Below are 12,383 nucleotides of genomic sequence, written 5' to 3' on the forward strand. Positions count from 1 at the left end.
GAATCTGTCTCTATCCCCACTCCTAAAAGCTTCCTCCTTCTCTGACCTCAACCTTCTGAGCTCTGCTGAGAAACAGGGTTTGTCGTTGTTGTAGCTCACCCTGGTGCGTGTTGGTATACAGCAGTCCTCACAGAAGCTGATGTATGATGTCACAGCCTCTGTGAGTTCATCCAGACTATTAGTAGCAGTCGTGAACATATCCCAGTCAGTACAGTCCAAGCACGCCCGCAGATCCTCCATATGGTCCACTGTTTTGATGTCCTCACAACAGGTTTACAGAGCTTTAATTTCTGCCTGTATGCAGGAATCAGATGGACCATGGTATGGTCAGAGTGACCCAGTGCTGCACGAGGGACGGCGTGGTAGGCTCTACTGACTGTAGTGTAGCAGTGATCCAGAGTGTTCTCTTCTCTGGTTGGGCATTTGATGAATTGTCTGTATTTAGGGAGTTCGTGGCTGAGATAACCTTTGTTAAAGTCGCTGAGTACGATAACAAGGGAATCCAGGTTTGCTCGCTCCACACTCAGAATGTGGTCAGCGAGCATGCGTTGGGCCTCTTTAACCTGTGGACCCGGCGCCATGTAGACTCCGACCAAAATGAGTGACGCAAATTCTCTTGGCTAGTAAAAAGGTTTACAGTTTATAAAAAATGATTCCAGATCCGGAGAACAATGTGACAGAATCACTGTCACATCTACACACCAGCCAGTGTTGATGTAGAAACAAATACCACCGCCTTTGGTTTTGCCGGAGAGTTCAGTGTCCCGGTCAGCTCTCACGAGTTGAAAGCCTGCCAGATGTAATGCGGTGTCCGGGATCAAATCGCACAGCCATGTCTCCGTGAAGCACAAAACCGAAGATGAAAGAAAGTCTCTGTTTTTCACCATCAGTAGCTGAAGTTCGTCCATTTTATTGCACAGTGAACGTACGTTGGAGAGGAAAAAACTTGGAAGCACTGTTCGGATTCCACGTCTGCGTAGCCGAACTAGCGCTCCCGCTCGCTTTCCCCTTCTTTGGCGTTTCACTGCATGGGCAAAGCCTAGCGCTGCACTGGCTAGAATTCCGACTAAATCTGCCGCTGGAAGCAGAAAAGTGGGAAATAAATCCACAGGAGTTGTAGTCCTGATGTTTAGAAGTACTTCTCTTGTTAGAGAACCCCGGACATCTTGGCAGAACACTGAATTAACAGACAAAACAAGACAATACAGAGCGCACCTAGCAACCGAGGCAGCCATCATCGGCGCCATCTTCGGCGTTAGGGTTAGGCTACTGCGAAAACTGTGAGAGGAGTAGTGGGCCTTGCTAGTAACAAGCATAATAACCTTTTGGCTTTTTTTGAGTTCTGTCTTAAAGATAATCCTCCGAAATATATAGGCTCTAGTTACTGACAATGATCAGTATATATATACACACAGCCATATTCTCCTCCACCAGAAACACAGTTCTCCGAGAGAACAATGTTAAATGATATTTCTGAATGGTTCTTAGTGTGGAGTCCTTGGTTGGGTTCTGTAAGAGAAGGAGATAAAGGATGCAGCACACATGCAGAGACGAGACATTTTCAGTTCTGCTGGTGACTCTTCTGATTCAGGAAGAGACATGGTCGTGGAGGGGGGTTGTCAGGCGTAGTGCATTCGGTGTAACATCTGATGTCTACCTTTATAAATCTGTTTCCTGTCCACCAACCATTAGCTGAGGCGAAGGCATGTCTAAAAATGATCACTCACACACACACACACACACTCACATACTCTCACACACACACACACCGTGTTATGTAACGGATACAGATGGCTGTTGTCACCGCGGGTCTTCTCTTACCCAGGGTGTGTGTCAGGAAAGAACCTCATGAATCATATGTGACAGTCAGTATCATATGATCCCTGACGAACACTGAGATACATGATACCTCCAGGATCCTCACCACACACACACACCTGCAGGATCCTCACACACACACCTGAAGGATCCTTACACACACACACACCTGCAGGATCCCCGCACACACACACCTGCAGGATCCTCACACACACACACACCTGCAGGATCCTCACACACACACACACACACCTGCAGGATCCTCACACACACACACACCTGCAGGATCCTCACACACACACACACACACACACCTGCAGGATCCTCACACACACACACACCTGCAGGATCCTCACACACACACACACCTGCAGGATCCTCACACACACACACACACACACACCTGCAGGATCCTCACACACACACACACCTGCAGGATCCTCACACACACACACACCTGCAGGATCCTCACCACACACACACACCTGCAGGATCCTCACACACACACACACACACACACCTCCAGGATCCTCACACACACACCTGCAGGATCCTCACACACACACACACCTGCAGGATCCTCACACACACACACACACACACACACCTCCAGGATCCTCACACACACACACACCTGCAGGATCCTCACACACACACACACACACCTCCAGGATCCTCACACACACGCACACCTGCAGGATCCTCACACACACACCTGCAGGATCCTCACACACACACACACACCTCCAGGATCCTCACACACACACACACACACCTGCAGGATCCTCACACACACACACACACCTGCAGGATCCTCACACACACACACACCTGCAGGATCCTCGCACACACACACACCTGCAGGATCCTCACACACACACACACCTGCAAGATCCTCACACACACACACCTGCAGGATCCTCACACACACACACACACACACCTGCAGGATCCTCACACACACACACCCTTTCATGACCCAGCCTACCCGGACAACCTCTCTTGACCAATTTGTTTCTTATTTTTCTGTCCTTGTGGGGACTTCTGGTTCCCACACACACACACACCAACCCTCCACACACACACACACAAACACACACACTCTGGCTGGCAGGGAGCAGTGGAGACATGAGGGTCTGTAGAGGGTCAGATTCAGGCCAGGGACCTAGACAGCACTGCTGTCTGCCCCCCCAGTCCTCTCACCCTACTGTGCTACTGTGGTAGAGGTGACACAGTCCTCTCACCCTACTGTGCTACTGTGGTAGAGGTGACACAGTCCTCTCACCCTACTGTGGTACTGTGGTAGAGGTGACACAGTCCTCTCACCCTACTGTGCTACTGTGGTAGAGGTGACACAGTCCTCTCACCCTACTGTGCTACTGTGGTAGAGGTGACACAGTCCTCTCACCCTACTGTGCTACTGTGGTAGAGGTGACACAGTCCTCTCACCCTACTGTGCTACTGTGGTAGAGGTGACACAGTCCTCTCACCTTACTGTGGTACTGTGGTAGAGGTGACAGGGTACAGGGAGTCAGTTGGCTGAGCGGTGAGGGAGTCGGGCTAGTAATCCGAAGGTTGCCAGTTCAATTCCCGGTCATGCCAACTGACGTTGTGTCCTTGGGCAAGGCACTTCACCCTACTTGCCTCGGGGGAATGTCCCTGTACTTACTGTAAGTCGCTCTGGATAAGAGCGTCTGCTAAATGACTAAATGTAAATGTAGGTGACACAGTCCCCTTACCCTACTGTGGTACTATGGTAGAGGTGACACAGTCCTCTCACCCTACTGTGGTACTGTGGTGATAAAGCCTGACAATGGTTTCAGTCAATTTTTTTAAGTGACGGTCGGAGGATGGGGGGATTCAAACCTGACAAAAGTTGTTGTGTCTGTGTCTCTGTGTGAGTCAGTGCGTGTGTGAATCTGTGTGTGTGTGTTTGTGAGCTACACCCTGTATACATTCTTTTCAGAAGCATCTCTGTCACCCTGTCCTCTAGCCCTGATAACCCTGCCGCCCCGCCCCAGATAACCCTGCCGCCCCGCCCCTGATAACCCTGCCGCTCCGCCCCTGATAACCCTGCCGCCCCGCCCCTGATAACCCTGCCGCCCCTGATAACCCTGCCGCCCCTGATAACCCTGCCGCCCCGCCCCTGATAACCCTGCCACCCCGCCCCTGATAACCCTGCCGCCCCGCCCCTGATAACCCTGCCGCCCCGCCCCTGATAACCCTGCTGCCCCGCCCCTGATAACCCTGCCGCCCCGCCCCTGATAACCCTGCCGCCCCGCCCCTGATAACCCTGCCGCCCTGCCCCTGATAACCCTGCCGCCCCGCCCCTGATAACCCTGCCGCCCCGCCCCTGATAACCCTGCCGCCCCGCCCCTGATAACCCTGCCACCCCGCCCCTGATAACCCTGCCGCCCCGCCCCTGATAACCCTGCCGCCCCGCCCCTGATAACCCTGCTGCCCCGCCCCTGATAACCCTGCTGCCCCGCCCCTGATAACCCTGCTGCCCCGCCCCTGATAACCCTGCCGCCCCTGATAACCCTGCCGCCCCTGATAACCCTGCCGCCCCGCCCCTGATAACCCTGCCGCCCCTGATAACCCTGCCGCCCCTGATAACCCTGCCGCCCCTGATAACCCTGCCGCCCCGCCCCTGATAACCCTGCTGCCCTGTCTTCCTGTGTGTGTTTCAGCCCACAAGCCCCAAGTTTGGCAAGGCAGACTCCTATGAGAAACTAGAGAAGCTGGGAGAAGGATCGTACGCCACTGTTTACAAAGGGAAAAGCAAGTAAGTAGATAGTGTGTGTTAATGCCTTTCTGTGTTTGCATGTGTGTGTATGTGCATATATATATATTAATGGTGGCCATATTTTTTTTTTATCTAGATTAATCTCACTGTAATCTTGGTCATTTTAATCTAGATTAATCTAGATTAAAATGGCTCATTTGAATTCCCCCGAAGGCATTCAGAATATGTGTGCTACGCAAATAAGGACTAAAACTAAGTCTTTGAGAACGGGTTTCTCAAGCCAGGTGGCGCATTAGACCAGGAGCTCATCTCCTGTTTCCAAAATGCATCACAAACTGCTTGAGAAAGCTGTTCTACTATGTTAATTTGTGATGAAAATAAATTATGTTCAATAAGATTTACTTGTGTTTATTAGATTAGTTAGCTTGGCTGATAGAGCTGTGCTGACGGGCTTGCCTCGGTTGCACTCAAACATCGTAGTTTGGCGACGACTCTTCCCCTGCGCTACATCAGTGCTTGGCCCGGCATCTTCCGCATTAGCTAAGGGATGCTTTGCGTTTAGGTGGTATTTGAGACTGGAAGAACTCCTACAGTAAACTATTTCCGCATAGCACAAGGTGCAAACAACCTTAGTATTGTCGAGGTCTCCATTGGGAAGCTTCTTAAAAATACATTCTCCCTGAAGCAAACCAGGCGGCTTCATAGCTGCATCCATGTTAGCACGTCACGTTTGATGTGATAATTTCATACACAAGGCATACACACAGGTTCGAAGACTCGTTCTCGCCCCCTACAGTGCAATTCGACTAGGTATACATCCGCGCTAAAATATCAAGGTGAAAATCATCATAGCTTGCGTAGTATAGACCCAGCTCCCAACCCAACTTTGAGAATAGATTAACGGCGATATTTTTTTTATCGCCGATAAGAGTCGCAGGACGTTAACGCCGATAACGGCCCACCACTAATATATATACTTAGGCATAGAGAATAATAATGTTGTGTTATGTGTTTATAAGTCAATCTCAAACTTGATTCAGTGACTCAATCGTGCTTGATAAGCAATACCAATTTAGAAGCACATACTACCATGTAATTATGAATCAGAAACAGGGAGAGTTAATGAAAGGGCCATAACAGCTATTGTGCCTATTCTGTACTTAATTATTTTTGATATTTATTTCTGTAATAAGAAAATGCAAATGCAAAGCATGAAATTGTGTGTGTTTCATTAAATGACCCTGGGATAAACAGTACAACGATTGTTTCAAATTTGTATTCATCCCTCCTGCTTTTGTGTTTATGCCCTGCAGTAAAATAATCAGGTCTGACGAATGAAAATCCAGAGAATTACATTCCCACTCACCATTTATAGATTGAAATTTATCGGACCTATTTTTCACCTTAATGACGTTATTTAGTGTTTCTGTCCTGTAAGATGTAATATTTGATGTTCTCCCTGGTCCCCCAGTCCTGGAGCTGCTATCAGCTCACAGCTCCCTAGCGACACCCACAATGACTTCCTCACATCCCTGCCTCTCTCCGGATATTGCACTCTCTCTGACACTCTCTCGGGCCACAGAAACGAATACATTTACATTTTTACGCTTTATCCATTTAGCAAACGCTTTTATCCAAAGCGATATCCAAGTGCTTGTAGGAAGTTCAGCAGAAGATCAAGAATCAGAAGAGCATTAGTCCTAACAGTGTTTCTGTGGTCAGAATCAAGGAGCCATCTGAATTTGAGTGCTAAATAATCACATTACCCAACTGATGTTTTGATTGGTTGTGTTGTTGCCAGGGTGAACGGGAAGCTGGTGGCGCTGAAGGTGATTCGCCTGCAGGAGGAAGAGGGCACGCCCTTTACAGCCATCAGGGAAGGTGGGGCCAGTTGTGGGGGTGGGGCCAGTTGTAGGGGCAGGGCCAGTTGTGGAGGCGGGGCCAGTTGTGGGGGTGGGGTCAGTGGTGGGTTTGTGGCGGGGTTAGTTATGTGGCCAGTTGTGGGGGTGGGGCAAGTTGTGGGGGGTGGGGCGGGGCCTGTTGTTCCATGGAGGTGGGGCGGGGCCTGTTGTTCCATGGAGGTGGGGCGGGGCCTGTTGTTCCATGGAGGTGGGGCGGGGCATGTTGTTCCATGGAGGTGGGGCGGGGCCTGTTGTTCCATGGAGGTGGGGCGGGGCCTGTTGTTCCATGGAGGTGGGGCGGGGCCTGTTGTTCCATGGAGGTGGGGCGGGGCATGTTGTTCCATGGAGGTGGGGCGGGGCCTGTTGTTCCATGGAGGTGGGGCGGGGCATGTTGTTCCATGGAGGTGGGGCGGGGCATGTTGTTCTATGGAGGTGGGGCGGGGCCTGTACAGTCTTGGTCTGGAGCTATTGTAGAGTTCTTCTTCTTTATCGCTACAGCAGTGTGTTTCTGTTTCCTCAGTGTGAGAGAGCGAGCGAGGGGAGGGAGAGAGAGAGAGAGAGAGAGAGAGAGAGAGAGAGAGAGAGAGAGAGAGAGAGAGAGAGAGAGGAGGAGAGACACACACCTCTACACAGGCACCAGCTGGCTTTTTAATTTAGATGTGAAAATGATCCTGTCTGTTTGATCTTTGATCTGGGAGACAGCAAGGGTAGGACTGATGAACAGAGCCCCTTCCATCCCTCCATCTCTCTATCACTCCATCCCTCCCCTTCCATCCCTCCATCACTCCATCCCTCCCCTTCCATCTCTCCATCTCTCTATCACGCCATCCCTCCCCTTCCATCCCTCCACCTCTCTATCAATCCATCCCTCCCCCTCTCTCCTCTGCATACTCCATCTTTCCATTCTATCCCCACTCAATCCCTCCACCCCCCCCCCCCCCCTCCCTCCTAGTGAGCAGATCAGAAAGGCTTTTGTAAATTGAACTAATTCAGCAATTACTGGTTAGGAAGCTTCTGCTCTGGGAACGTGGATGGAATTATAGAACACTGGTTTATTATCCAGCAGAAAGACCCTGAGCCAGACCCAGGTGTGTGTGTGTGTGTGTGTTTGTGCGATTATGTGTGTGTGTGTGTGTGTGTGTGAAACATACCTGTCGCATTCCCTTCACACACACCCAACACACACACAACAGACTCCAACATACACACACACCCTACATCCACATACGTACACAGATACACCCCACACACTCCGTCACACCCCCCCCACACACCCAATACACCCGTCACACACACTGGTCCGCTCGACAGATCCCCCTGGTCGATGTCTCTCCCTGTTGCAGTTTGTGTGTGTGTGCGTGTGTGTGTGAATGAATCACATTGACTTCAGTCTGAGAATCCCATTCAACTCTGCTAATAAAACACACACTTGATATTCTGCTCTCGCTCTATCTCTCCCTCTCTCTAACCTTCTATTTCTCTCTCTCTCTTTCTCTCCCTCTCTCTCTCTTTCTCTCTCCCTCTCTCTCCCTCTCTCTCTCTCTTCTAAATGAAAGTGTCTTCTGTGTTTGCAGACAGGCATCCTGTCAGCTGTGTGTCTCCGGCTGGCTCCTCACTAATTGGGGGTTGGAGGGGTGTGGAGGGGTGGGGGTGTGTGGAGGGGTATGGATGGGGGCTGGGTGGAGGGATATGGGGTGTGTGGAGGTGTGTGGGTGGGGGCTGGGTGGAGGGATATGGGTGTGGGGTGTGTGGGTGGGGGCTGGGTGGAGGGATATGGGTGTGGGGTGTGTGGAGGTGTGTGGGTGGGGGCTGGGTGGAGGGATATGGGTGGGGGCTGTGTGTGATCTTTTAGTCCCCCTGTTTTCTGATCGGGTAGCTAGAGACAGAGTGTGGGGAGGTAAGGGGGAGGACGGGGGAGTGAGGTGAGGGATGGGGGGAGGTTAGGGGGAGGAGGGGGTGAAAGGTGTTTACAGTGTGTTGGGCTGGTGAGGCTGGGCAGAGAGCACTGTCTCAGTACTAGGTTTTATTCTCCATTTTAATCTGTTTCTCTCCTCTTTCTCTCTAACCGCCCCCTGTCTCCCCCTCTCTCCCCTTCTCCCCCCTCTCTCTCCCTCTCCCCCTCCCTTCTCCCCCCTCCCCTCTCTCCCTCTATCCCCCCTCTCTCTCCCTAACCCCCTCCCCTCTCCTTTCTCCACTCTCCCCCCTCTCTCTCCCTCTCCCCCTCCCCTCCCCTCTCCCCCCTCCCTTCTCTCTCTCTCTCTCCCCCCTCTCTCCCCCTCTGCAGCGTCTCTTCTGAAAGGCCTGAAGCACTCGAACATCGTCCTGCTGCATGACATCATCCACACCAAGGAAACCCTGACGCTGGTCTTTGAGTATGTGGTGAGTGTCTGCCTTCACACACACACACACACACACACACACACCCTGCCTTCACACATACAAAGTCCAGTACACGCCCTGACACACAGACCCAGTCTAGTACACACTCTGACACACACACTCACACACACACACGGTCCAGTACACATCCTAACACACACACACACACACACACACAGTACAACACACAGTCCACAACACACCCTGGCACACAAAGTGCACTACACAACCCAACATAAAGTCCAACACACACACACACACACACACTGCATCCTTCCCACAAACAGCGGAAATTTCAGAAGGTTCAGAAGGTTCAGAAACCACAGCTGGGATGAGGGACATCTCGCCTCAGACTGGGTTGACCTCTCCTCATCCACAACTTGAAATCGTCGTCCCTAACCACATTTACATTTACATTTATTCATTTAGCAGACACTCTTATCCAGAGCGACTTACGGTAAGTACAGGGACATTCTCTGTTTCTCCTGGTCTCTATGTTCCTACTGGTCTCTGTTTCTCCTGGTCTCTCTGTTCCTCCTGGTCTCTCTGTTTCTCCTGGTCTCTCTGTTTCTCCTGGTCTCTGTTCTTCCTGGTCTCTCTGTTCCTCCTGGTCTCTGTGTTCCTCCTGATCTCTGTGTTCCTCCTGGTCTCTGTTTCTCCTGGTCTCTCTGTTCCTCCTGGTCTCTATTTCTCCTGGTCTCTCTGTTTCTCCTGGTCTCTGTTTCTCCTGGTCTCTGTTTCTCCTGGTCTCTCTGTTCCTCCTGGTCTCTGTGTTCCTCCTGATCTCTGTGTTCCTCCTGGTCTCTGTTTCTCCTGGTCTCTCTGTTCCTCCTGGTCTCTGTTTCTCCTGGTCTCTCTGTTTCTCCTGGTCTCTGTTTCTCCTGGTCTCTGTTTCTCCTGGTCTCTCTGTTCCTCCTGGTCTCTGTTTCTCCTGGTCTCTCTGTTTCTCCTGGTCTCTGTTTCTCCTGGTCTCTCTGTTCCTCCTGGTCTCTGTTTCTCCTGGTCTCTCTGTATCTCCTGGTCTCTGTGTTCCTCCTGGTCTCTTTTTCTCCTGGTCTCTCTCTTCCTCCTGGTCTCTGTGTTCCTCCTGGTCTCTGTGTTCTTCCTTGTCTCTGTGTTCCTCTTGGTCTCTCTCTTCCTCCTGGTCTCTGTGTTCCTCCTGGTCTCTGTGTTCCTCCTGGTCTCTGTGTTCCTCCTGGTCTCTCCCTCCCTCCTGGTCTCTCTCTTCCTCCTGGTCTCTGTGTTCCTCCTGGTCTCTGTGTTCCTCCTGGTCTCTCTCTTCCTCCTGGTCTCTCTCTTCCTCCTGGTCTCTGTGTTCCTCCTGGTCTCTCTCTTCCTCCTGGTCTCTGTGTTCCTCCTGGTCTCTCCCTTCCTTCTGGTCTCTCCCTTCCTTCTGGTCTCTCCCTTCCTTCTGGTCTCTCCCTTCCTTTTGGTCTCTCTCTTCCTCCTGGTCTCTCCCTTCCTCCTGGTCTCTCCCTTCCTTCTGGTCTCTATGTTTGAACAGGGTCCTCGGAGGCACGTTTAGCTTGGTCCTTTTAAATCTGATGTGATAGGTGGGCGAGGGGTGGGGTGGGGTCAGGGGTCAGGGTTGGGTGAAGGCAGGGTCACGGTGAGGGAGAAGGGAATATAGGGAATATTCTGTGTTTATTATCTGGACTCATTGCAACATTACTTAAATACATTACATTACTTAATCAATCAATCAATGCTTGGGGTTAGTTATTATATGTGTTCCCTGGGCCCCAGGATATATGAATTCTAGATAGGCTAATTAGAGTGTATATTCTGGTGTTGGGGAGAGTGTGGGGGTGTTTTTGGGGAGAGTGTGGGGGTGTTTCTGGGTAGAGTGTGGGGGTGTTTTTGGGTAGAGTGTGGGGGTGTTTTTGAGGAGAGTGTGGGGGTGTTTCTGGGGAGAGTGTTTGGGTGTTTCTGTGGAGGGTGTTTGGGTGTTTCTGGGGAGAGTGTTTGGGTGTTTCTGGGGAATGGACAGATTTCACGGGTCAGCGTTGTGCTCCTGTCATCTACACTCTCCTCATTTGCATCCAGAATGCAGAGGAACCCTCGCCTGGCATAATCAGCTCCTCTGCCTGCATAGCGGGTAATGATGATTGACAAGGAGAGGGAGAGATGGAGGGGGCGAGGGTCAGCGAAAGATTAGATTGGGGGAAAGATGGAGAGGATAGCTCAAAGAAAGAGAGACAGAGAAAGGGGATGGAGAGAAGGATGGGCAAGAGATGGAAAGAAAAGAGAGAGAGATGGTGTAGGAGATGAACAGGCGTGGCTGGAGCTTGTTTAGTAAGTCTGTCTGAATAATTCATGGAGGAAACCCATTTTGGAGTCAGGGAGGGTGTGTGAAGATGAGACAGGCTGGATGTGTTTGTCTGCAGAGTAACATGCCAGACATGAAGCAGAGCACTTCCCTGGATCTGTCTGTCTGCAGCACCTCACACCAGACAAGCTCATGCTTCTTCCCGCCCTCCTCAGCCAGCTCACCCCCCCTCACCCCTTCCCTCCCTCTCCTCACCCCCTCCCTCCCTCCCTCTCCCCTCCTCCCCCTCCCTCCCTCTCCTCACCCCCTCCCTCTCCCCTCCCTCTCCCCTCCTCCCCCTCCCTCCCTCCCTCTCCTCACCCCCTCCCTCCCTCTCCTCACCCCCTCCCTCCCTCTCCCCTTCCCTCCCTCTCCCCTCCTCCCCCTCCCTCCCTCTCCTCACCCCCTCCCTGACAGCATACTGACCTGTATAGTAATATACTGTTGTTGTGTTTCTGACAGCATACTGACCTGTATAGTAATATCATGGTATTGTGTTTCTGACAGCATACTGACCTGTATAGTAATATGATGTTGTTGTGTTTCTGACAGCATACTGACCTGTATAGTAATATCATGTTGTTGTGTTTCTGACAGCATACTGACCTGTGCCAGTACATGGACAAGCACCCTGGAGGGCTCCACCCAGACAACGTGAAGGTAAGATGTCCGGCTGTAGCAGTAAGATGTCCTGCTGTAGCAGTAAGATGTCCTGCTGTAGCAGTAAGATGTCCGGCTGTAGCAGTAAGATGTCCTGCTGTAGCAGTAAGATGTCCTGCTGTAGCAGTATGATGTCCTGCTGTAGCAGTAAGATGTCCGGCTGTAGCAGTAAGATGTCCTGCTGTAGCAGTAAGATGTCCGGCTGTAGCAGTAAGATGTCCTGCTGTAGCAGTAAGATGTCCGGCTGTAGCAGAAGATGTCCTGCTGTAGCAGTAAGATGTCTGGCTGTAGCAGTAAGATGTCCTGCTGTAGCAGTAAGATGTCCTTCTGTAGCAGTAAGATGTCCGGCTGTAGCAGTAAGATGTCTTGCTGTAGCAGTAAGATGTCCGGCTGTAGCAGTAAGATGTCCGGCTGTAGCAGTAAGATGTCCGGCTGTAGCAGTAAGATGTCCGGCTGTAGCAGTAAGATGTCCTGCTGTAGCAGTAAGATGTCCTTCTGTAGCAGTAAGATGTCCTGCTGTAGCAGTAAGATGTCCGGCTGTAGCAGTAAGATGTCCGGCTGTAGCAGTAAG

At 51.4% G+C, this 12,383-nt stretch overlaps 1 protein-coding gene across 1 annotated transcript in view; it reads left to right on the forward strand.

Annotated features, from left to right (window-relative positions):
• cdk14 (cyclin dependent kinase 14) overlaps positions 1–11,812 on the forward strand; it is a gene marked incomplete at its 3' end in the record, with an annotated part of 53,465 nt that extends 41,653 nt beyond the window's left edge. Inside the window, exons 3-6 of the mRNA XM_067231672.1 lie at positions 4,509–4,603; positions 6,366–6,445; positions 8,750–8,844; positions 11,750–11,812. Coding sequence (XP_067087773.1) covers positions 4,509–4,603; positions 6,366–6,445; positions 8,750–8,844; positions 11,750–11,812 — 333 coding nt within the window. The remainder of the gene's footprint in view (positions 1–4,508; positions 4,604–6,365; positions 6,446–8,749; positions 8,845–11,749) is intronic.
• Positions 11,813–12,383: the final 571 nt, after the last annotated feature.

This window comes from Osmerus mordax (assembly GCF_038355195.1).
Source record: "Osmerus mordax isolate fOsmMor3 chromosome 6 unlocalized genomic scaffold, fOsmMor3.pri SUPER_6_unloc_2, whole genome shotgun sequence".
Lineage (NCBI taxonomy): Eukaryota > Metazoa > Chordata > Actinopteri > Osmeriformes > Osmeridae > Osmerus > Osmerus mordax.